This window comes from Strigops habroptila, chromosome 21, assembly GCF_004027225.2.
Source record: "Strigops habroptila isolate Jane chromosome 21, bStrHab1.2.pri, whole genome shotgun sequence".
Taxonomy (NCBI): domain Eukaryota; kingdom Metazoa; phylum Chordata; class Aves; order Psittaciformes; family Psittacidae; genus Strigops; species Strigops habroptila.
In genome coordinates, this window is record NC_044297.2 from 3,268,478 (window position 1) to 3,292,776 (window position 24,299).

The 24,299-nt window shown below is 54.1% G+C and overlaps 3 protein-coding genes and 1 long non-coding RNA gene across 8 annotated transcripts in view; 1 reads left to right on the forward strand and 3 right to left on the reverse strand.

Annotated features, from left to right (window-relative positions):
* The first annotated feature begins 1,269 nt into the window (after positions 1–1,269).
* Positions 1,270–12,452, forward strand: DDHD2 (DDHD domain containing 2). Its single transcript, XM_030509949.2, has 17 exons — positions 1,270–1,655; positions 2,786–2,976; positions 4,119–4,208; positions 4,673–4,793; positions 5,938–6,027; positions 7,121–7,256; positions 8,186–8,394; positions 8,504–8,574; positions 8,704–8,823; positions 9,008–9,103; positions 9,447–9,560; positions 9,658–9,813; positions 9,889–9,991; positions 10,068–10,232; positions 10,322–10,484; positions 10,761–10,879; positions 11,332–12,452. The coding sequence occupies exons 1-16, from the start codon at positions 1,475–1,477 to the stop codon at positions 10,849–10,851; spliced, it is 2,097 nt and encodes a 698-aa protein (XP_030365809.1). The 5' UTR covers positions 1,270–1,474; the 3' UTR covers positions 10,852–10,879; positions 11,332–12,452.
* On the reverse strand, positions 2,587–5,554 carry LOC115618433. The gene is made up of 3 exons (XR_003994802.1): positions 5,370–5,554; positions 4,601–4,748; positions 2,587–2,779 (listed from the first exon to the last, which is right to left on the reverse strand). It is a non-coding gene; the product is annotated as an uncharacterized LOC115618433 (long non-coding RNA).
* A 3-nt stretch (positions 12,453–12,455) lies between the features above and the next one.
* PLPP5 (phospholipid phosphatase 5) lies at positions 12,456–22,661 on the reverse strand. 3 transcript variants are annotated; one of them, XR_003994799.1, is made up of 8 exons: positions 17,436–17,509; positions 17,242–17,350; positions 16,016–16,106; positions 15,406–15,469; positions 14,880–15,004; positions 14,391–14,561; positions 13,374–13,661; positions 12,456–12,667 (listed from the first exon to the last, which is right to left on the reverse strand). XR_003994799.1 is itself a non-coding variant. In XM_030509974.1 (7 exons), exons 1-7 carry the CDS (start codon positions 22,639–22,641, stop codon positions 13,492–13,494), a joined length of 804 nt encoding a protein of 267 aa, XP_030365834.1. In that variant the 5' UTR covers positions 22,642–22,661; the 3' UTR covers positions 12,940–13,491. The 3 variants fall into 3 exon arrangements, 2 of the variants coding, with proteins under 2 accessions (XP_030365834.1, XP_030365833.1); XM_030509974.1 differs by lacking the exons at positions 12,456–12,667; positions 17,436–17,509 and adding an exon at positions 22,568–22,661 and having other exon boundaries at positions 12,940–13,661; XM_030509973.1 differs by lacking the exon at positions 12,456–12,667 and having other exon boundaries at positions 12,940–13,661; positions 17,436–17,550.
* NSD3 (nuclear receptor binding SET domain protein 3) overlaps positions 18,276–24,299 on the reverse strand; it is a 41,524-nt gene continuing 35,500 nt past the window's right edge. For all 3 annotated transcript variants that reach the window (XM_030509936.1, XM_030509937.1, XM_030509935.1), the window contains one exon: positions 18,276–23,368. In XM_030509936.1, the coding sequence (XP_030365796.1) occupies positions 23,127–23,368 (242 nt within the window). In that variant the 3' untranslated portion in view covers positions 18,276–23,126. The remainder of the gene's footprint in view (positions 23,369–24,299) is intronic.

Consider the following 24,299-nt stretch of genomic DNA (forward strand, 5'->3'; position numbering starts at 1 on the left):
TCAATCCCCAGGAAGGCCAAAAGGGCACGGAAGGATTGAAAAGCAAATGTTACATCAGTGTCTCATGGTTTTCTGCCGCAGAGCACCCCGTGCACCGGTGTTTGCCTGCACCATGCACAGGAGGCAATGGGCACACAGGCGTGTGCTGTGCTGACACTGCACTCCTCTGCCCACCCGCATCCGGCTCAGGGGTGGAACCATCAGCACCAAGTCAAGGCTTAGGCCAGGGAGTCCTAATTAGACCAGGGAGTCCTAATTAGCGTTGGCATCGCCTGCCTGGGACAGTGATTGGGCATGGACCTACTCGGGCTGCTGCCAGGGCTGCGCAACCCTCCCGAGAGCTGCGGCTGTGGGCAGGGGTGCAGGCAGGGGCCGTGGGGAGGGGGTGCGAAAAGGACTGCAGGCAGGGGCTGCGGGCAGGGGTTGTGGGTGGGAATTGCAGGCAGGGTTGTGGGCAGGGGTTGCGGGCACCAGGCAGGGGTTGCAGGCAGTGGGCAGGGGTTCCGGGTGGGAATTGCAGGCAGGGGCTGCAGGCAGGGGTTGCGGGCAGAGGGCAGGGGTTGTGGGTGGGAATTGCAGGCAGGGGTTGCAGGCAGGGGTTGCAGGCAGTGGGCAGGGTTGCAGGGAGGGGTTGCAGGGAGGGGTTGCGGGTGGGAATTGCAGGCAGGGGTTGCAGGCAGTGGGCAGGGCTGCAGGGAGGGGTTGCAGACAGCAGGCAGGGGTGGTGAGTGGGAATTGCAGGCAGGGTTGCGGGCAGGGTCATGGGTGGGAATTGCAGGCAGGGTTGTGGGCAGGGTCATGGGTGGGAATTGCAGGCAGGGTTGCAGGCAGGGGCTGCAGGCCGCAGGCAGGGGTCGCGGGTGGGAATTGCAGGCAGGGATTGTGGGCAGGGGCTGCAGGCAGCGGGCAGGAGTGGTGGGTGAGAATTGCAGGCAGGGGTTGCAGGCAGAGGCTGCAGGCAGGGGGCAGAGGTTGCGGGCAGCGGGCAGGATTGGAAATTGCAGGAAGGGGTTGCAGGCAGCGGTTGCGGGCAGGGGTGCGGGAAGAGGGTGCGGGCAGGGGCTGCAGGCAGAGGGCAGGGGTTGCTGGTGGGAACTGCAGGCAGGGGTTGCAGGCAGCGGTTGCGGGCAGCGGGCAGGGGCTGCGGGCAGGGGGTGCGGGCAGGGTTGCGGGCACGGTCCCGCCGGTTGCCCCGCCCGCCCCACTCGTGACGGCGCCGCGCGGGGCGGTCCGAGCCGAGCCGGGAGCACCGCCCCGGGCTGGGCGGTCGCCGCGTCCAGAGCGGGGCCTGCGCGGGCGCCGGGGCCGGGCCGCGCCGCCGGAGCCGCCGCCTCGGTAACGGCAGGAGCGGGGCGGGCAGCGCCGCACGGACACGCGTGTGCGCAGGGGGCGGTGAGGAGCGGCGGGGCCGCGGCCAGCCCCGGGTGGGGGGGGCCGGGGTTGCGAACGGAGCCCGCTCCTCCATCCCCGCGCCATGTCCGCTCGGGAGCCGCAACAGGCGCAGCCCCCGTCGGGCAGCGCGGAGCCGGACGCCGCCGGCGGGTACGAGGCGGTGGCTCCGCACTGGTTCTACTGCAAGGTCACGGACGCGCGGGAGCGGTGGATCCCGTTCAGCGCCCAGGACTCGGGGCGCCTGGAGGAGGCTCATAGTGCAGGTACGGGGGTGACAGCCCCGGGAAGTGGGGGGGGGACACCCGCGGACACGGCTCCATCCGCGGCCGGGGGCTCCCCTCCAGCTCTCCCACCGCTGCTATTCTTATATTGCCCTTTGATTCTACACAGCGAGTGCTTGCTCTTAAAAACCATTATATGGACCTGGCCTGCCCAGGGGTAATGGTGGGGGGGTGCTCGGTGTCCAGCAGCAGAGGGATATTCCCAGCACACATCCATGCCTTCCAACCGGGATGCAACGTTGTTCCCTTGGGGAATTTTAAATTGGGACTTTTTTCTTGGCAACGTGCCTTACTCCTATTGCTGAAAACGTGTGAATAACAACGCTGTAGCTGCGCTGAATGGTCTGACCTCATTCACTCGATATATGCTCTAAATTATATATCATCTCACTGCCAAGCTGTGATGGGAGAGCACTGGGGGATGGTTCCCATAGGGATTTCCCTTGTGTGATGGGTGCTCTGCCCGCTCCTGGATGGTTCTACCCAGGCGCTGGGCTTTGCTCCAAGCAGCAGCACTTGCCATGAGGCCTTTTGTGCCACCAAACATCACCCACCTGCACAACTGCTGCGCTCGAAGCGCCGCGCTGCATCCACTGCTCCCGTCCTCCCTCCCCGGGGATGCTCTGGATTAGAGGCTGAGCCGGGCACAGCCTGGCACGGGGCACTGTGCCGGCAGCCGGCCCGCGGGCAGTCCCAAAGGCAGCAGAACTAATGGAATTGGGAGTCTGTGCTGGGATCTGGGCGGAGTTTTAGAGGGGAATGGCTTGAGGCTGGAGCCCTGCATCTCCACTGCAAAGCAACACACTTCCCAGATGGTAAAACATGCACAATTGCATGTTTTACCATCTAAGCCTGTGCCTGAGCTGGAGAGGAAGACAGTTGTAGCTTAATGCCTTCATCTTACCTTCTGCCTCAGTCTGACACTGATGGTGTTCTCTGTGCTTGGGTACAGAGAACCTCGGTGTCTACAGCCATTGCTCATGCATGCTCGTGTGTGCTGCCCACAGAAGATGTCCCGTCTCGTCCTTCTTTGTGCCACAGAAGGCACACAGCCTTCTGATTGCTGCCTTTCTGGTCCTGCCGTGAGTAATGTGAGGCCTTGGTTCCTGCAGGGAAAGACAAGGAAGACGTGGTTGTCCCAACGTCAGGCGGGAGGTATGATGTGCACCTCAAGACGCGGCAGCGCGTCGCAGTGTACTGGGAGGAGGAGGCGTCCGAGGTGCGCCGCTGCACGTGGTTTTACAAGGGAGACAAGGACAATAAGTATATTCCCTACTCGGAGACCTTCAGTGAAGAACTGGAGGTAAATAAGCCTTTCCTCATAGCATCCATCTTGCTGAGAAGCATCTCGGCTTCTCGCTGTCATTGAATCGTAGAATGGTTTGGGTTGGAAGGACCTTAAGATCATCCAGTTCCAACCTCCCCTGCCATGGGCAGGGATGCCTCACACTAGAGCAGGTTGCTCCAAGCCCCTGTGTCCAACCTGGCCTTGAACACTGCCAGGGATGGGGCAGCCACAGCTTCTCTGGGCACCCTGTGCCAGCGCCTCAGCACCCTCACAGGGAAGAACTTCTTCCTTATATCCAACCTGAACTTCCCCTGTTTCAGTTTGAACCCATCACCCCTTGTCCTATCGCTCCAGTCCCTGATGCAGAGCCCCTCTCCAGCATCCTTGCAGCCCCCTTCAGACACTGGAAGGCTGTCCCAGCGCTGGCCCTGATGTCCCAAACTCCACAGGGGGTGACTGGCACCACAGTCACGCCTGAGGACATGAACTTGAAAGAGGCTTTGGCACTGCCTTTCCGCAGCCGATTAGTGGAACTGTGAATGCTGCCACCAGCTCCCTCCCAGGCTGCTGCTCCCCTTCCCCCTGCCCTCCCCAGCCAGGAGACATCCTCCTGCTATTCAGTTCCTGCTTGCAGCCTCCCTGCAGCAGCTTTGCTCTGCGTTGTCCTGCCCTGACTCCAGTTTGACCCTCCTTGGGAGAACCATCCTCGCTGCACTCACAGTTTCAGCCAAGCCAAGGGAGTTGGGGGTGCAGGAAAGAGAAACCCACTGATCACAATGTGGATTTGGAGATCTCAGTGGCCTGGGCTGCGAATGGCTGGAGACTTTGGAAAGATACAGCTATATATGTCTGCATATGTATAGGTATAAAAACATACATCTTTGCAATAATGTCTATTCTGATGGACCAAAAAATGCAAATCTAAGTGGATGGTGAAGTCTGCTGCTGCCATTGAAGCGGGGGCTCCTTGGAAGCTCTCTAGCAGGTGATTCTCAGGTGACCCTGTTTCTCCTCCAGCCTGACCTGGCTGATTCCTCTGTCTCTTTCATAAAGTGCATTGATAAGAAATACCACCAAATGGGTGGGGAATATCCCGAGTGGTGGAATATTCATGGGAATACCTTCAGCTGACTCACAGAGGGTGTTCTTTTCCTTAGGAAGCTTACATGACTGCCGTCACCCAGGATGAGTGGAAGAAGAAACTGGAGTCCCCTAGCAGAGAAATCATTATCCTGCACAACCCAAAGGTGAGGAGGTGCCTGGTGATCATAGAATCCTAGAATGGTTTGGGTTGGAAGGGACCTTAAAGCTCATCCAGTTCCAAACCTTGCCAGGGGCAGGGACACCTTCCACTAGACCAGGTTGCCCCAGTTTGGCCTTGAATCGTGATCTTGGTGTGGACCAGCAAGGACATCCCTGCGGTTCTCCTGGGGACCTGGCCTTTTGCTCTGGTTTTACGCTGTTTCTTTTCACCACATCTGCTGAGCCACCAGTTTTGTGCAATCATTCCCCTCTGCTGCCTGTGTCAGAGTAGAGACTCTGCTTCACACCATCACGTCTCTTTTCAGCACAGCTTTCACTCTCTGTGTGCAAAGCACTGTCACAGCAGCGCAGGCTGGTACCACCCCGTGTCACCTACCAGCTGTGGTGGCAGAGCTTCTCCTCTGCTCAACCGTGGGCAGCTTAATGACAGGCTCTTCTTGTTTACAAGCTGATGGTGCACTACCACCCCGTTGCCACCTCCGACGACTGGGGCTCGACTCCTACAGAACAAGGTCGACCTCGGACTGTGAAGAGAGGAGTAGAAAACATCGCTGCTGAGATCCCCAATGGTGAGCTCGCTTCTCCCTCCCGCCCATCCAAAAGCTAGAGAGTCTCTTTTCCAACCTGGTTACTCAAAAAGCCTGGCACAAGCTCCCGGCATCCTTTAAATGAGATGCTGTGCGCTGAAAGGAAAGGAATGGTTTTCAGGAAGCTTCCTAGCACCTAGAGCCTGCAGCGTAACTGGATGTGCAGAGGCAGCAGACACACAAGGAGAAGGTGATGTGCTTCCAGCTCTGGCACAGAGACAGGGCTCTGGAAAGCAGTGCAGTGCCTGGAATTGCCTCAGGTCTTGGAATGTGTTTGTAAAGGAGGAGAGTTTCTTTCCATGGCAGGGACACAGCGGTTATCTCCTACTTTCTGGAGCACGTGCTCTCCCTGTCTTGGGAAGCTGTGTCAGCTCTGTCCCCTCCCAGCTGCCCCTGAGCTCCCATTCAGGCACCAGGATGTGTTCCCAAGGGGAGGACAAGCAGTTATTCCTGTCTAACCCCTTCATTTTCCATGCATGCATGCCAGCAGGGAAGTATGTATGCAAACTAAAGCGTGTGGGAGATAGAAAACTAGACATAACTCCTCCTGGTGCCTACCCGAGTCGCTGCTGAGCCAGGCTGGGTGGCACAGGGTGGCTGGTCCCAGTCCTCTCCTGTGCTGGACATGCCCTGCACTGGGTGGGAATGAGCTGCGAGGACCCTGTTGAGGTGAGGATGGTGACAGAAGGGATGAGCCACCTCGCCTTCCTCTTGCTGTCCTCTTGATCCAGATCCAAGGTGGGCAGCTGAACGGAGCAGGACAAATAGTTAAGGAATGTGAGAAAACGTGCTCCAGGGAGACCTTATAACTGTGTTCTAATACCTAAAGAGGCTACAGGAAACATGGAGAGGGGCTTTGGACAAGGGCCTGTAGGGACAGGACAAGGGGAATGGCTTTAACCTGCCAGAGGGGAGATTGAGATGAGCTGGATGAGCTTTAAGCTCCCTTCCAACCCAAAGCAGGCTGTGGTTCTATGAAATCCCACCACCCTTTAGGCATAAAATGCAGGCACTAACTACTTCTTTACCTGGGCTGAGGTGTGACGGGCAGCTCTGCTCGTGGCACTGGTGGTTTCAGTCCCCATCAGATGCTGTCTCCTGCTCTGAACTCTTCTCTCCTCCTCAGGGGAGCCGCTGCAGATCGATCACTTGGTGTTTGTGGTGCACGGGATCGGGCCAGCCTGCGACATCCGCTTCAGGAGCATCGTCCAGTGCGGTAGGTGCAGAGCTGGCCGGGTGCCTGTCCCATCCCGCTGCTCTGGGTGCAGCCACTGAGCCCTCATCTGTGCGGACAAAGCAGAACGCTCTCGGGGTGCATTCACAGCACCCTGACACTCAGCTGAATGTGCTGAGTGCAGCGGGGAGCGTGAATGCAGCTCGCTGAGCCATGAAATCCTCCCCGCTGGAAAGGTTTGGGCAACCACTTCTCACCCCTGGGTTCTGCTGCTGCTCTAAACAGCGAGTTTCCCAAATTGGATGAGGTTTCCCAAGTAGCCTGCTTGGTTTATTGCTGGGTGAAGTTTAACGGGCAACACCCCCCCCAGCAGCCTCTGGAGTTTGGACCAAACCAGGGACACTGCTTCTGGCTCAGGGAATCCCTGAGCTGGCAATGCCTGGAGGTTAGGAGAGCACCAGGATTGCATGCTGCTCCGAGCATCCTCTGCTGTTCAGCTCTGGAGTTGGGTGCTAAACCAAGTAACTCTGGTCTGACCTGTTCATTGTTAGAGTGCTTCAGTCCTGCAGGAGAGGTGATCACTGAAACTGCCTGGAAGCCTGACGTGATTTAGCTTGTAAGGATCAAAGGAGCTGGGATTTTCAGTCTTTAGTTCCTATAAAACACATCTCTGCTCTAACACCGTCTGTTCTTCTGGGTGTTCATCCCTGAAACCATTTGCAAGGCTCCTGACCAGGTGAAAGGAAGGAAATCAGCGTTTCTCCCTCAGCGCTGAGTCATTTCAAGTTCATTTCCCCCCTCCTTAGGATTCCCTTTCTAACACAAGCATCCTCACAACAGATTTATTGGTTTTAAACTCCTAAAAGTACCTTCCTTATCCTGCTGCTGTGCTAAAGCCTTGCCCACGTGGAAAGGAGGCTTGTTACAGACGGGACAGCGAAATCCGGTGCACACACATGGAAGGACATGGAGCCTTCCCTTGATCTTGTAGGTAAAGACTGAAGGTCTTAGGGTAGCAGATTAAAGACCCTGGTGGGATTTCCCTTGGTAATGATCTTTTCTTCTATCTTATTAAGCCCTGTGGATGTGGCTTGTCCCGGAGCCTCCCTTGGTAAGAGTTGCTGCTCTTTTCCAGTGAATGACTTCAGGAACGTTTCCCTGAGCATGCTGCAGGCGCACTTCAAGAAAGCCCAGGAGCAGCAGCAGATCGGCCGCGTGGAGTTCCTGCCTGTCAACTGGCACAGCTCCCTCCACTCCACAGGGGTGGACGTGTAAGTGTCCCCAGCGCCTCCTCCAGCATCCTGGGAATGGCAAAGCCTCCTCCTTGGCTTATTGCAGTGGTCACTGCAGGTGAAGGGGAAGCTGTGAGTGTTCAGGGCTGCGTTCAGCAGGATGCTCGGATCTGCATCCAGCCGGAGAGGAGGGTTTCCTGCCTTTCCCTGGCTGTGTCAGGAGGGACCGTGAGCATCCACAGCTTGCTAAAGGCCACTGGGAACTGAGCACCCAGTTTCTGCCCACAAGCACTGCTCTGCACTGCCCTGGGAAGGGGAGAGGAGCATGGTTGGTTCCTGGGGAAGGACGGCCAGGCTGCTTACCCCTGCCTGGGGAGGAAGAGCACAGACCGTGCTCTGTCTTAAATCTCAGCATGAGCCAAAGGACTGGATTACAACACATAGAATCATGGAATCAACCAGGTTGGAAAAGAGCTTTAAGATCATTGAGTCCAATTGTTAACCCAGCAGTGCCAAGGCCACCACTAACCCATGGTACTAAGGGTTTTGTCTACAAGGTTTGGGAACACTCGCAGGGATGGTGACTCCAGCACTGCCCTCGGCAGCCTGTTCCAATGCCTGAGCACCCTCTGGGGAAGGAATTGTTCCTCAGCTCCATCTAAACCTCCCCTGGTGCAGCTTGAGGCCGTTTCCTCTTGTCCCATCCCTTGTTCCTTGGGAGCAGAGACCAGCCCCCTCCTGGCTCCATCCTCCTGTCAGGCAGTTGCAGAGAGCAATAAGGTCCCCCCTGAGCCTTCTCTTCTCCAGACTAAACCCCCCCAGGTCCCTCAGCTGTTCCTCATCACACTTGTGCTCCAGACCATGCCCTTTGAGATGGTGACAATCCTTTCCTGAGCTTACACTTTGCTTTAGGAGCATGATGGGCCTCACTGGCACCTCTGACTGCGACTCCCTCTTCCTCCCCACAGCGACCTGGAGCGAATCACTCTGCCGAGCATCAATCGCCTGCGTCACTTCATCAACGACACCATCCTGGACGTTTTCTTCTACAACAGCTCCACCTATTGCCAGACCATCGTGGACACGGTGGCATCAGAAATGAACCGTCTGTACCAGCTCTTCCTGCAGAGGAACCCGCTCTTCAAAGGGGGGGTCTCCATTGCGGGGCACAGCTTGGGTAAGGGGGTTCACCCGGGGGAACTGCTCTTCCCTGGCAGAAAGGAGGTGGATGGGAGCTTTTCCCTGCCCAGATGCTGATGCTCTGCCTGCCCGTGCCTGGTTTCCAGGGTCCCTCATTCTGTTTGATCTCCTGACGAACCAGAAGGCTGCTCCTGAGGAGGATGAGCACAGTGAAGAGGTACGAGGTCCGCAGTGCAGCATCACCCAACCAACCTCCTGCTGCTGCTTGGGGAAGAGGAGACAATCCAAAACACAGAGGAGAAGGTAAATGAGCAACAAGCATGATCTCTGCTGGCTCTGTTCACAGGGGGCCAGGACAACAGCAAGCAACAGGCGTGTGGAGGAGGTAAAAGAAATCCTGAAGGAGCTGGAGCTGTCTGAATATTGTGAGGTTTTTGAGAGGGAGAAGATGGACAGGCAAGCACTGGTAAGGAGCTTTCCTCTTCTGATGTCTCTTGTGTTTCTTCTTTGCTTTTCTTTCCACTCCTCTCCCCCATTGCACATCTTCCTGGTACCAAGTCCCTCACACATAGAGCGCAGGAGGAACAGACATTCCCCACAGCACACACCACCCTGCTCCTGTACTCATCTCTGGGTTCCTTGTTTTCCAGTTCTTGTGCACAGAGGCAAACCTGAAAGAAATGGGAATTCCCTTAGGACCAAGAATGAAGATACTTCATTACATCAGCTCCAAGAGGGAGATGCAGGTTTGTTTTCTGCATGGCTTGTGTTCATCCAGGTCCAAGCACCCCAACTTCCCCATCCCTGGCCACCCTTGCTCTCATGGGCTCATGTTTGGCTGTGGTGACATTGCTGCTTGCTGCTCCCGTGGGTTACACTGGTGTTACCCTGCTGCAGGATCACTTTATCCCGTGGCCTGTAAGGGTGATAACAGAGCAGGGGGACTTGTTAACGGTGGGAGAGGATGAAGCAGGAGCAGGATGCTGCCAGGACTGCCCTGGGATGCTGGCTGGTTCACTGCCTCGTGTTCCTGCCCATGGGCTCACTGCAGGAGCTGCACTAGTGGGTTTCTCATTTGTCTTGCTGCAGGACCAGAGCACAGCAGCTCCCCAGCACAAGGAGTGCGGGTCCCCATCACAGCACAACCCAGACAACACAGATGATGGCAGGAATTGCCAATACCGGGACATTGGCTTAGGACAGGTAACTCAGCACCGTGTTCTAACTGCAACGAGGTGCTTATAACACCACCACGGAGTTTGTCTCGTGAAACACCCCCGAAATCTCCATCTTTCCTTAGGTGTCAGCAAACTACCCTCAGCTGAACTACAAACCCACCATCTTCTTTGCTTTTGGGTCACCCATCGGGATGTTTCTCACGGTGCGAGGAGTGAAGCGGATCAACCCAAACTACAGCCTGCCCACCTGCAAAGGCTTCTTCAACATCTTCCACCCTGTAGGTATAAGAAGCAGAGCTTCCCTGTGTGAGCCACGTGGAGCACAACTCACTGTCCCCCTCCTCCTCGCACAGTTCGACCCGGTGGCGTACAGGATTGAGCCCATGATCGTCCCAGATGTGGAGTTTGAGCCCATGCTGCTGCCTCACCACAAGGGCAGGAAGAGGATGCACCTAGGTATGATGAAGGGCAGCCCCTCTCCCCCTGCCCTGGCAGCAGCCACAGCCCGACCCCATCCCCTCCTGCCTTTCAGAGCTGAAGGAAGGGCTGACTCGTATGAGCGTGGACCTCAAGAACAACTTGCTGGGGTCCCTGCGGGTGGCCTGGCAGTCCTTCACCCGTGCCCCACTGCCAGCCTTGGAGGCAGCGAGTACCGAGGGGGAAGGAGAGGCAGAGACCAGCGCGGACAAGCAGCCAGGTGGGTGCTGGGGATGCCCGTTGTGACCTGCCCATGGAGCAGCTCCAACAGGCTGCTGGTTGAACCACGTTGCTCTTCGTTTCCTTCAGACACGAAGGCAGAGGAGCCCCCCCCAGCAGTGAAGGAAGAGGCCTCCCCCATTAACGTGGGGAGGCTGAACGGGGGGAATCGCATCGATTACGTGCTGCAGGAGAAGCCAATAGAGAGCTTCAATGAGTATCTGTTTGCACTACAAGGGCACCTCTGCTATTGGTAAGACTCTGAGTAACGGTCAAAGCTTTGAATTCCTGCCTGATGGAAGATTTTAAAGCCAACATTGTAAGAAGAGCTTTAACTGAGTCATCCAGATACACTCCTGCCTCTAATGCAGACATAGAGGGTGGTAGGGGCAGAGGAAGATCAGTGCAGTTCTCCTTGCCCAGTCCTTGCATGTGCTGAGGGCTGCAACTACCCCATAACCACCACAGCCACCCTGACAGTGAAGGGAAGCATCCCCCTTCTAATTCCCATGTCCTCCTCTTCCTTCAGGGAGTCAGAAGACACCGTTCTGCTGGTCCTGAAGGAGATCTACCAGACACAAGGCATTACACTGGATCAACCTTTGCCAGGGAGCCAGTGACCACCCTGTGCTGTTGTGGCCACTTGATGTAAGTCACCTCACCTGCACTCTGGAATTTCGTAGGAAAACCTCAGAGGACATTGGTGTTCGAGGGAATGATGTTCCTTATTTACAGGCCGGGGTTTGTGTCAGGTTTTCCCTTTGGCCTGTCAGCATGTTTGGCTCCTCCTCCCCTGCACACAAGCACTATCAGACATAAGGAGACCCAATAAACCTGCTGCTGCTGAAGATAAGGGCAGCAGCGACTGCACACAGATCCCATGGGTTCAATCCATGAGGGAACGACCTGTGGATTGAACACAGTGGCCTGTGCTCCACACCTCCCGTGCTGTGTCTTATAGATGGGCAGTGACCAGAGCGCGGAGCCTGAAGCTCTTGCAGGGCTTTTCTATGTTCTCTTCCCCTCCAGCTGGTGGTTGCTGGGTGCATTTTGGCCTGCCTTAGTGCAGCTATTCCTCTGTTCTCCTTTTGCCTTCTTAGATCCCATTCAACCGAGCACTCACCAGGAAAGTCCAGATTTCTTCTCTGCCTTCCTCTCTCCTCTGCTGCTGTGTCCCGCATGCTGCTTCCCAAGTACTTGCTGCTACCTGGAGATAAGGATGATTTTCCTCCACGTAGGGTAAGGGCAGAGGGGGAAGAACCATCAAGGGAAAACACTTCTGCTCTCACACACGCAGCACTTGAACTGTGGCTCCCTGTGGCAACATGTACTTTTACCCCTCCACCTCCTAAGTTACCACACTAGCTCCCCCAGCACCAAAGCAGAGTTGCTGTCAGGGCTAGGAACTAACATCGAGGGCCTGACTCTGCTCTGGCTTAGTGAGGAAACTCATAGCTTATGACCTCGAGGATTAAAAGCCTTAACACTGCGCAGCGTGGAGAGCACTACAGCAGCCTTGTCGAGCGCCGATCGCTGACTTCTCCCTGCCCCGACACACAGCAGCAGGCGTGAGGACCGGGGTGGTCTTTGGGAGGTGAAGCCCAGGTTCAGGAAGCTGCCAGGAACGTGTTCCCCAGCCACGGGCATCGCCTTGAACTGCTGCTGCATGGTCTGTGCACCCGCAGGGTCTGTGTGCCAGCGCAGTCTATGGGGCGCTGGCTCTGCTCCGAGGGGGACAGGGAGCCTCTGGTGATCCCCCCCGTGACCACATCACCTCTGGATCCCTGGGCTGAGCCTGAAGCCGCTGCAGTGACATGTCAGGACGTTGCTGTGGCAGCCTTTGGAAGAACCAAACCACTTCCCTTCCCGCTGGTGTTTGCCCTGCATGGGCTACGGAGCCTTTATCTGCCGCCTGTTTGTTGTTCGTCCTCCGCTGTACCACGTTATTTGCACTATCTGAAAGGTTTTGTTTGCAGCCTCCAGCCCTCCTCCCCTCCCAAAGGAACAGAAGCTGTTCTTTACCTGACTGCAGAGGCAGACAAGCTGCTCAGTCGGCGCCTGAACTACTGGTTGCTAAAGCAGTCTCCTACGAGAGGAGGAAGAGTCTTACATGGGACACTAACGATCAGCTTTTTAAGTTATGCACTTTGTTAAAAGAAAAGTTAAATACATTTTAAATGTTATTTAATGTCTTTTTTCCAGTAAAAGCCAAAATAAATAAGTAGCTGACTGTGGTGTGCGCATGTCCGGGGGGAGAAGGAAGGGGTTGGAGAATTCATATGTGCAGGATTTAGGGGGAAGTCAAGCTGTTTCTGTAAGCTCTGTTGAAATTGCAGGGCCACAGACTGAAGATTATGGGGTGGCATTTCCATCACTCACATCCTGAGCCTCATGTGCTGCAGCCCCATCTTTGCTTTTGATCAAAGCCACATGTATCTATGGAGACCAGTGAGAAATCATTGCTTACACCAGTCCTGTGCTGTGGGGTCTCTGCAGCACTCTCTACCCTTCCACTGCCTGAGCAAACAACCCACGGAGCAGGGACACCCGTGCAGGGGCTGCTTTCAGACACCTCTGCATTCTCTGCTGCCTCTCACCTCTTTATAACCATAGTAAAGCTGCAAGGGAAGAGATAGAAAACAAACACTTAGAACCCCCCCTGGGGACGCAGCAATAAACCCAGTCCTTGAAGTTTTTAGTACCACAGCTCCTGTGAAAAATTAAACCTCCTTTATTTGGCACATTAGAAAAGGTCAGGGCTAGCACAATAACACACGTAACACATGCTAGATTCACCTTCCTCCACTCAACCCATGGTTAAAGAGACTGGAACCTCATGCTCATCCCTGCCTATGGGCTCAGCTGGGATTGAAAAGCCACCAGCAGCAGGTCCCGCACTGCCCTTAGGGATACACTTCCCATGGGGAGGGATGGGACCGAAGGGACGTGACTGATGGTGCTTTCTGGACTGGGCACAAGAACACCCATGGAATGGGGCACACCAGGTCGTCACGTTCTCCTGGTTCTTGCTTCAGGACCCTTTGTAGCTAGGCTGTCCTGCAGGCGTGCACCGAGGGCCTCCTGAAGAGAGGGCTGCCTACAGAATGTGGTTCAATGAAGCAGCACAGGCAGGACAACTCACCAGCACTGCAGGGAGCATCTACACCAGCATCAGGTTCATCCTCATCTGATCGAGCCACTTCTCAACACCAACCTTCCCCTGCCCCGGCATTCAGGGACCAGCAGGACAGAGCCCATCACTATATATCCAGGTGGAAGCTGGAAGCTGCAGGCTTCTCTGGGTGTGCTGGCAGCTGTGTGGGTTTGTACAGGAAGGGTTTGTGGCACATAGAGTCCATCAGGGGAGGGTAATACTGCCTGTAGCAGAGGTAGGCAAGCATGAAGCCGATCGCTGAGCCAACCAACACGTCTGTGGGCAAGACCGGAGGAGAGTTAACATCCCTTTACCCCCACAAGCCTCCTGAGCTCGCCAGCAGGCAGCTTTCCAGCCTGCTCAGAGCTGCCAAACCCCCAAAACCCAAGGTTTTTTGGTTACCCCTCAGATTTAGAGCCCACCACGGACTCCCCTTGCACTGAGGGTACCCAGTTGTGCCCCTGTGCAGGCCCGCAGACACTGACACACTCATGAGACCCCACTTGCAGCACTGTGTGCAGGGCTGGTGTCCTCAGCATAAGAAGGACACGGAGCTGTTGGAGCAAGTCCAGAGGAGGCCACGAGGATGAGCAGGGGATGGAGCAGCTCCCGTATGGAGACAGGCTGAGAACATTGGGGATGCTCAGCCTGGAGAAGAGAAGCTGCGTGGAGACCTCAGAGCAGCTTCCAGTGTCTGAAGGGGGCTACAGGGATGCTGGAGAGGGACCTTCATCAGGGACTGGAGTGATGGGACAAGGGGTGATGGGTTCAAACTGAAACAGGGGAAGTTCAGACTGGAGATAAGGCAGAAGTTGTTCCCTGTGAGGGTGCTGAGGCGCTGGCACAGGGTGCCCAGAGAAGCTGTGGCTGCCCCATCCCTGGCAGTGTTCAAGGCCAGGTTGGACACAGGGGCTTGGAGCAACCTGCTCCAGTGGAAGGGAGCTGGAACTGGATGAGCTTTAAGGTCCTTTCCAACCCAACCCATTCCGTGGCTCTCTGACCCACCTTGCCAGTGGTGTTTGTAGTCGCAGGTGCGGGACACGGCGATGAGGGTGGCGAGGAAGAGCGGGAGGAGGAAGGCGCAGAGCCGCAGGGCTCTGCCTCCCCGGCCCGGCGTGAAGCAGCGCAGCTTCCCCCCTATGTAGAAGGCAGAGAAGGCGAGACCAGCGAAGGCGACTGAAAGAGAAACGTGTTGCTTCAGGGCTCTGCCCTGGACCTTCACCCTCTGCCCTGCTGCCATGAGGGTGTTCATCCTGCCCATGGGAAGCACTGGCCTGGAGTGATGCACTGGTGAGCATCCCTCATCCCAGCGGTTACAGACAGCTTCACATGAAGTTTTTCACCCCATTGCTTTGCAGAGGCAAAGCTGAGGCCCCCAAACAGCCCGATGAATGCACCCAAAGCCACAGGGTGCATAAAAGCAAACCCAAGCTGCTCTCCCCAGTGTGGCTCACTGTCAGGGGCTGCAGCAGGTAGGGAACATGGAAAACTTACAGGAAGCATGTCCGCTGGGGAAGCTTTTGCGTCCCTCTGTCACTACGCTGGAGTCCCCCGTGCACACCAGCTCCACGTTTGCTTGTCCATCCGGGAAGCATCGATAGAAGAAGTCCGGCCGTGGCCTTGGGTAGAGAAGCAAAGCACATCGCTCATGGGTGCACGGTGCTGAGGAGACCCCCGAGCCCTCCAACAAGCACCCACATCCAAACAGGGATGCTCAGGCTGTGGCTCGCTTTTTAGCCACCCTGAGCACGTGTGCTGGGGAGGTGAAACCATCCCACCCGCTCCCTGTGTGCCAAAGTGCTCCTCCCCAGCATAAACCCATCTACATGATGCCCAGAAACAGCAGATCCCCAGCAGCGTTTGCTCTAATGTTTAATGGTCTTTCCAGCTAGAAAGAGCACGTTCTCCACAGGCTGAGTATGTCCAACTTCAGCTTCTGGCCCTTGCTCGTCCTCTCTGCCACGGCACAGACCTGCCTCCCTCCCCGCAGGGTGCAATGAGGAATGAGCCAGTTTCTCACCTCCCCACAACAAGCTTCAGGGCGTTTGTAAAAACCCCGTTCAGGGCAAGAGCAAGACTGGCAGCTAGGAGAGAGCAGAGAGGTCACGTCAGCACCCTCCCCATCCACCGCAGTGTGAGGCACGACCTCAGAGCAGCTTCCAGTGTCTGAAGGGGGCTACAAGGATGCTGGAGAGGACCTTCATCAGGGACTGAAGTGATAGGACAAGGGGTGATGGGTTCAAAGTGAAACAGGGCAAGTTCAGGTTGGAGATAAGGAAGAAGCTCTTCCCTGTGAGGGTGCTGAGGCGCTGGCACAGGGTGCCCAGAGAAGCTGTGGCTGCTCCATCCCTGGCAGTGTTCAAGGCCAGGTTGGACACAGGGGCTTGGAGCAACCTGCTCTAGTGTGAGGTGTCCCTGCCCGTGGCAGGGGTTGGAACTGGCTGATCTTAAGCTCCTTTCCAACCCAAACCATTCTATGTTGAGGCACAGCCAGTGCTCAAACTTAAACCAGAGCCACACAGCTCGGCTTTGATACCCCTGGCACAGTGCTTGTGCCCCACAAGAGTCATGTATGAGAGCCGTGGCTCAGCTGCCATCACTGCAGCTCTCTGGGATAAGGAGCAGCTCACCAAGGCAGGCTTCCCGCGTGTCTTCCTGGTCGGCATTCAGGAACAGCCTTGCCAGGATGATGAGCAGCAAGGGGGACAGAAAGGCGATGAACTGCCACAGAAAGAGGTGGTTGTTAGTGTCTGTTAGCAAAGCAGACTGAAGCACTCCCGCTAGAACACAACAGCGAATCCCTAAGGAGACCCTTTCCTTCCCCGAAGCCAAGCAGCCTCCTGCCCTCTCCAAACACTGCACTTCTATCAGAGCACAAACCCAGCGCCAGCTCTTTGTCAGCAGCACCCACGCTGCTTGTCAGCGGAAAACACAGGAGGTGCTGATGCAGAGAAACCCAGTTATCACTCAGCATCTCCCTGGTGACTGCAGGATTTCACCCCAGGGATGCCCATAGTGTCTGACAGGCTCCCGAGGAGCCTGTGACCACCCCAATTCTGGCTCTGTCACGCTTTACAATGCCAAATCCAAATGCTTTTGTTCTTTAATGTTTAGTGCCCAGCTCTTGCAGAAACTCATAGAATGGTTTTGGTTGGAAAGGACCTTAGGATCATCCAGTTCCAACCCCCTGCCACGGGCAGGGACACCTCACACTAGACCATGTCACCCAAGGCTCTGAACAACCTGGCCTTGAACACTGCCAGGGATGGAGCCCGTCAATGCCAAGAGAGTGGCTGCTCGCCCAACCCTGGAACCACAGCACCCACTGAAACACCCTGCTCCAGAGGAGACAACAACCCCTTTAAGGGGATTCTGCCTATCTGAAATCCAACACTTAAGAGTTTTATATTAAACCCTTTGAGCACAGCCCAGGGAAAGCATTTTACAGTAAAATTCTAACAGAACCTTGCAGAAAATAGCTGAAAAACACACATTAAGAACTGCAGGTACTGACAGTACAAGTCTTTAGCCAGTAGCTTTGCTTTAGAAGGGGAGTTTAACCTGCCAGAGGGGAGACTGAGATGAGCTCTGAGGCAGAAGCTCTTCCCTGTGAGGGTGCTGAGGCGCTGGCACAGACTTTTCCCAGAGAAGCTGTGGCTGCCCCATCCCTGGCAGTGTTCAAGGCCAGGTTGGACACAGGGGCTTGGAGCAACCTGCTCTAGTGGAAGGTGTCCCTGCCCGTGGCAGGGGGTTGGAGCTGGATGAGTTTAAGCTCCCTTCATCCCAAACCAGGCTGGGGTTCTATAACGATGCCCAAAGCAAACCCGCAGCGAAGGCAGGAAGAGGCGGAACTCACAAACATGGGCAGGGTGGGCACTCGATCCGCCTCCGTGTAGGGGTTCCTATAGAGCCACATCTCCTCGGGCTGCACCACACGCTGGAACGGCGGCAGGAACTCCATGATGCTGCGGAGGGAAGAGAACAAACACAGCTCAGGCTGCGGGGCCGGGGCTGGGGCAGGGCCCGGAGCCGTGTCCCGGCCGCACTCACACGAAGGCGGCCAGCAGCACGGCCCGCACCGCCGCCTCGGCCGCCAGCTCCGCGCCGCCGCCCGCCCGCCGCATGGCCGCACCGCCCGCCTCGCACCGCCCTGCCCGGGGCGGAGCCGGGCACGGGCCTGCCCACCGCGGAGGCGGGGAGACCGCGTGTGCCCCTTGGGAGGGCGGCTCCCGTAGGAACCGAGCAGGGCCTCGAGGGGATCTGCTCCTATGGGAACCAAGCAGGGAGACCCGAGGGGATCGGCTCCTATAGGAAGCGAGCAGGGAGACCCGAGGGGATCGGCTCCTACAGGAACCGAGCAGGGAGACCCGAGGGGGCAGGCTCCCATAGGAACTAAGTAAGGAGCCCCGATGAGCCCCGATGGCACCGACTCCCATAGGAAGCGAGCAGGGAGCCCCGAGGGGACTGGTTCCCATAAGAACCAAGCAGGGAGCCCTGAAGGGACCAGCTCCTATAGGAAGCGAGCAGGGAGCCCCGAGGGGATCTGGTCCTATAGGAAATAAGCAGGGAGCCCCGAGGGGACCGGCTCCCATAGGAACTAAGCAGGGAGCCCCGAAAGGACTGGCTCCCATAGGAAGCAAGCAGGGAGCCCCGAAAGGACTGGCTCCGATAGGAAGCAAGCAGAGCCCTAAGGGGATCAGCTCCTATAGGAATGCAGCAGGGAGCCCCGAGGGGATCGGCTCCTATAGGAACTAAGTAGGGAGCCACGAGGGGATCGGCTCCCATAGGAAGCAAGCAGGGAGCCAGGCTCCCTCAGGAGCAGGGTGAACCCATGTTGTTCCTCCCCCCCACCCAAAGACAAGAGGGAGGGAAAAGCCTTTTTGGTCGTTGGAACATTCAGAACGATTTATTGAAGTCAACCTCAAGCAAAAGTTCAGATCAGTGGAATGTCATTTAAAAACCTTTCCAAATGAATCCTCACGGAAGCAAAAACCACATCTGAATTCCAAAGTATTTGTAAAATAAAAAAAGGCAACATCTCCGTAAATATAATGTACAAAAATTATATGGTTCCTACCATCACACACATTCAGTAAGAAGCTAAAATATTACAGGCAATTCTAGGTACGCTATAACTAGTTGACAGTCAGCTACCTATGTACAGGGTTAACCAAGCTTTACAGGTTTCACACTATGCAGGAGAACATAGGCCGAACAACAAAACCCCCAAAATATCGTATATCTCAAAGTCTATGCGGCAACATCAAGTCATAATACAGTTAATGCCCCAGTGGAACATCGCCAGGGAAAGTTAACACTACTCCGTTAGTGTCAAGAGCTTCTAGTCGACTCCCAAGAACTCTTTTTAAGATACCGACTTCAGTGAATATTGATGCTTTTGCTATTAAAGACTCGAGTGATTTCGTTAAAAGAACATTTCACAGGATCTACAAAGATTGGGACAGATTAAACGAGGTCTACAGAAAGAACGACTCTACAAAGGGGCATCCTCACCGGTCCGCTCGAGAGCGCACGGGCATGGAAACGGGATCTGCACGTACCTGTGTTGTGCAAACGGGGTCGGATCCCGACAGCAGCCCCGCGCCCGACAGACCCTTGGATGGAGAAGGAAAAGCGACAGCGGGAATGATACACGGGGTGGTGGATCGGGAATGGTTCCCTATCGCCGGTTGGTAACCGGGAGCCAGAACCACAGCAGAGCCGGTGAAGGAGAGGATGGCTTTGGCAAATTCCAACATGATTTCCCTTTTGGAGTTCACATGAACCACACCAAGTCTGCTGTGCAAAGCACAGAGGTTCCGCGTCCCTCTCCCCACAGCGCAGCGAGACAGCCCCTCACGGGGTAATAAAACCTGAGCTCGACACTCAGGAATAGAACGTAACAGAAAACACCTTTTTTTAGGGTTTTTTTACCTTTTTTATACTCAGACCATTGTGAATACATCCAACGTGGAGGAGTGCATCGTAAGTGCAAATGGGTTTTGCTACACAAAGGTAAATGGCAGGGGAAAGCCGAGGGAAACCCGAAAGCTGAACGGCATCACCCCACGTTGCCGCCTCTCGAGCCTGCAAACTCCCCCTTCCGTGTGCCACAGATTCGCTGTCCAGCGGGAGCAGGAAGGAACTTGAGGGAAGTCAAAAGACATTTTCAATGGAGCATACAAAAAGAAGGATGTATAAATAAAAGGAACAACAACAAAAAATAAAAGAAGCTGTATAAGGAACCGCAGAGCTTCAAGTACATTAAACCCTGAATTCAATGAGGCAGAGGTTTCAATGTTAAAGTGACTACTTCGTACCAGCGCTGGACACCCCCCTCCCGCCCTCCTCCCCACCCAACCCACAGAGTTCTGTAAAGTTTCAATATATACAGATTGTATGCTGTTCATCACGTGTAGGAATGGTGTCTTTCCCATTCTATCCTGAAATTAAAGATACAACAAGGGGTTTTCTTCAGAAGAAAGGCCAAAATCCAACATTCCAGCCCTACTACTCCGTTTCAACAGGTATCTCCAAGACCAGGGTGGTGACCAGAGAAGGTAATTTGCCCACAACATTGCCTTTAGCATGATCCTTTCCTGAGCTGCAAATGCCTTCCAGAGTCTATTGAGAGGACAAGTCTACACGAACGACCTGAAAGCTACAACTAAACGCTTGCACCATGGATGTAGGGAGTCAACCAGCGTTTGGCCACGGTCTGCACAACGTCTGCGCTGGGCTAAGGGTGCAAACTGGTGAGTAAAAGCTCCAGTAAACAACAAAATCCTGTTCACTTCACGCTGCAGCTCCAAGGCTGCACCAAGGGAGAGCACGCAGGCGATGGAGCGTGGTGTTCCCTCGGGAATGGGAGGCAAAGCAAGGGAAAAGCGTGACGGCGCGTTCCGGTGAAGGAACGACTGAGTCTTCAACAGCGGGTTCAAGTTCTCAACCAAAATCATCAGCAGTCCTGTGGATTTCTTCCAGACCTCGGCAGGAAACAGCCAAACTATCACCCAGCATTACTTATCCCATTTGAGGATACAGCAGCTCCCCCTCTGCTGATGCCAATTAGAGCATCCTTTAAACCTCTTCCTTACGAAGGAATGCCGTTATCACCATTCAGTTTGCAGAGATGTGGTTAAAAAGCGTGCATGAACATTGTGTTTGGCAAATAGAACAACCCTACAGTTAACAAGATACTTCAACGAGGCATTTTCTTCTCTCAGAACGTGAAAGATTCACCTTCTCTCCACCAGCGTGAAATCCAGTTCAGACTTTTTCCTCCCCAGCTTTATAAATCAATCTCCTGTTTTCCCAGGGTTTTGGCTATTCTTAATCTTATTATTTTTGGTGGCAAAAAGAAGCACCTGTAAGAAGTTTGAGAACAAAATGAACCAAGACCTCGAGTGCATGGCACAGGAGCAGCAGCAACCCTCAATTCACAGCATTTTACATGGTTTTAAGCCTTCTGTGAACCTTCGTGTGTCCTGCGAGGTGAAGGACGGTCCGTGGCTCTCATCTCCCTGCTCCCCACCACATGCAGTGCTCACAAGGGGGGTCCTGGTGCCCTCACACCATCCCCACCATGGACACAGTGAAAACTGCACTCACCCCACAGCCCCGCTCTGGCTTCCCAAGAGAACCTCATCCGAACATTCCCAAGCCTAATAAATAAGCTGAAGTAAACACATTGGGCCTTCCTGCAGCAAGAGCTCAGTTTGGAATTGCTGAACAGGTCAAACACGCCCAGTAAGAGCTTAAAAAGAGACATTTCTCACACCAAAAATGTGAAGAAAAAATAAAAACCTTCTTGCAAAGGGTTTTTTTGTTTTGTAAAAAATACCAAAATAGAGCACTGCTTTCAAGCACGATTAGTGTTTCGGACATTCGCTGAAGTATGGACCACAAGATGAAGTGCTTTGCAGAGCCCAGTTGCCTCTGTACCATACCTGACCCCCCAGGGACACCCCAAGCACCCATGGGTGCTGAGGGGATGAACTGCTGGGTCAGTTAATGGCACTGGCGAGGCTGTAGTGTATTCTGTCATTTACAATTGCACACAAACACATTCCCCCCCCTTGCCCCTAATGTGAGGACTAAGACACCAGCCAGGGGCAAGACACCTTCTACCACCTCACATGTACTTTTTCAGCCTTTGATTTTCCTAACTGAGAAGTCACCACGTTGCTGGAAGTTTCCTAAAGACACAGTTCTTAATCCAAAGGCTTCATTCAGCCAGATGCCAGCGACACTTGGTCTGAATTCCTCTTGTTCAGGCTGATCTTCAATACCTTATTTTCAAGCAGCAGTACACACGTCAGAAGTGCCCTCTCACTGTACCAGGGCAGGGGAGACACACAGTGCTTGGGTGAAGGGGAGGAGGGTTCACCAAAGACTAAGCTGAGCCTGGGGAAAGCAGTTCTCCAGGCTCCTTGCACAAGAAAGAGAAGAGAATAGGTTCTCAAAAGAACCTACTCCTCCTGGAGCAGCCCCTTCAAAAGCCTCTCTAACAGAGGAAATCCAAGAGAGAACTGTTTCAGGAGGCTAAAGTTGGCTGCTGTGAACACAGCCCGTGACCCAGGCAGAAAATACCCTGTTCATTAAAGAAGGGCTGAGATTTTTCTTAGCTCCATTAACAATGAAGATTAAAGCCAAAAGCTCTCTCAGCAAAAATAATACCTAAGCATTCAATCAAAACGAGCACGTGGGTCTGATTCCTTCAGTGCTCAAATCTCTGATTTGAAGCTAATGGGAGTCTGAGAAGGCAGCAGGAAGGAATCACACCAATGTAACTGCAGTGAAACAAGCACGGACTTGGCAGGTGACAAATACCCACGCACAGAGCAGGTATTTCTCCTCCTCCCCCTACAGAAGTCAATGGCAGCGCTCCCACAAGCAGGATTAAGCCTTCAGTTCCCAGTGTGCTGCAGGATGAGGCTCTCCTGACTAGGTTTTCCAACATTAGGCAGGATAAAGGAATGACCATTGTGTCATTAAGCTCTTTCTGCATTTCCATCTGTCTGCAAACACCCACTGCAGCTCCAGCAGGGAATTGCAATTCCTGCCCTCCTCAACCAACGCCAGATCCGGCATTATGAGCACTTCCAAGAAGCCACACGCCTCCTTTCTCATTGGAAAAGCTTGACAACAATATTCATTAAGTTAAGATGAATGTAACCTACCTTCTCAAAATGCCTTTATAAAAGCAAGCACTGGAATAGAGGCATTTCAGGGTCACCCGGTCTGAACCCCACATCTGCCTGCGTGGCACCTCAGCGTTACAGAGTGGGGAGGCTTTGTCCTTTCCATAAACTAGACATAGAAGTGACCTTGGCTTTGCTGTTTTGTTTCTAAAGACATGATGACCGAGCAAAGCCAGATCTCCGAAAACCCTTTAGAAATTAAATAAATAAATATGTTGCTATGTTTTGCTTTCTACACTCAAGAGAACGTATTTTAAACGGAATATTCCTTTCACTGTCAAAAGGTTTTTTCTTTGAAGGCCAAGACGTCTCTGGTTTCCCACAGTTAAGAGCTGCTGTAGCACATTCAAGGGTAAAAGAAAGACCAAACGACAAAACCCGACCACCACCGCCTGCTTCTGCTCGCCCAGAGGAAATGGTCCCGATCCCAAGTCCACACACGACGATGACAAAGGCTGAATGTGTCCAGCAGTCTCTTCGAGTTCATCGCCTGCCTGCCCCTCTCTTCACCCCTTCCCTTGGCTGTTTGTAACCAAATTCACTCCTTCGCTTCTTCGACGGGGTTCTGTGCTTCCAATTTGCACTTGATCTTGCTCCAGTACTCGGGGGCCACGGGAGACTTGGGGTCGTGCGCGGAGCAGCAGGGGCGGCCATCCAGCGCCGACGGCACCAGCGCTCCCTTCTCGTGGTCTTTGCAGAAGGAGTGAGGGCAGAACTCGCAGAAGGAAACTGCAGGGTTGCTACAGACGTCGCACTGATGCCACGGACATTCCCACTTTCCTGAGGATGGGAAGGGAAGGGAAGAGAGACAGACAGGAAGCTGGAATTAGTGCGGTTTGGGGACAGCACCTTTAATCCTGACTGTTCGGATGAATGCAAAGGAAGTTCAGCAAAAGCAGCTCTTACTGTAGTTGCCACTTCTGCTTCTCATTTCCAAGGACCTGACTGGAAACACTTCTGAGACATTGTGCATTCTTCAGGCCTCACTGGGCTCAAACCATCACTGCGTGCACAACCCGAGCTCAAAATAAAGAGAGCTCAACCTCCTCTGGCATCAAAACACCAAACGTCCTTGCAAAGGGAGTCTGGTTTGATTTGTGAGCATCTCTTGATTTTTGAGCATCTATCTGAGATGCTCAGATAGATATCTCCAAATTAAGTTGTAATTCACTCTAATGTGGAAGCCTGAATGCATTCGTTTTGGAAAACAAGTGAGAAATGGCTAAAAGAAGAATAAATTGTGTAGAAATATGTTGGAGCATAAAAGTCCCAGGTCCTCAAACCATTCAGATGTGTCTTTCTCTGACCATATGCTCACCTCTCAGACTGCAGAGGTGCACTGAACAGAGGAAAAAGGGAAATCAAAAGCTTCTTGCTGCTTCTTCAGCTTCACTCGTGGCAGCCGCTTGGATAATTTAATCCTAGACTAATCTGGACTTCCAATTATTTTCATCAAAGTCTTTGGAACCAGGAAGATTAAAGAGATAAAGGCTTCTACCAAATCCTGCCAGCGGATTAAGACGTTGTATTGTTGAATAACCTGAGCCCTAGCTACAAAAAGCTCTGCCTTAACATGGAGAAATCAAACAGAAGGTACGTGCCATCCTTTAGCAGCAGCTAAATGAAACACATTAGAGAACATTAAGCATTACACCACCTCTCTGCCCATCATGTCAGAACACTGCCACCTGATGTACGTCTAAAAACGAGC

Coding starts and splice junctions, on each gene's coding strand:
- PLPP5 (XM_030509974.1), bottom strand. CDS start 22,641: ATGTGGGGTTCAGACCGGGTGACCCTGAAATGCCTCTATTCCAGTGCT. Junction 16,107..17,241: donor TGCCCACCCTGCCCATGTTT/GTGAGTTCCGCC, acceptor TTTCTGTGGCAG/TTCATCGCCTTTCTGTCCCC. Junction 15,005..15,405: donor CTGAAGCTTGTTGTGGGGAG/GTGAGAAACTGG, acceptor TCTCTACCCAAG/GCCACGGCCGGACTTCTTCT.
- DDHD2 (XM_030509949.2), top strand. CDS start 1,475: ATGTCCGCTCGGGAGCCGCAACAGGCGCAGCCCCCGTCGGGCAGCGCG. Junction 4,794..5,937: donor CGCTGCTGAGATCCCCAATG/GTGAGCTCGCTT, acceptor TCTCCTCCTCAG/GGGAGCCGCTGCAGATCGAT. Junction 8,395..8,503: donor CATTGCGGGGCACAGCTTGG/GTAAGGGGGTTC, acceptor CCTGGTTTCCAG/GGTCCCTCATTCTGTTTGAT.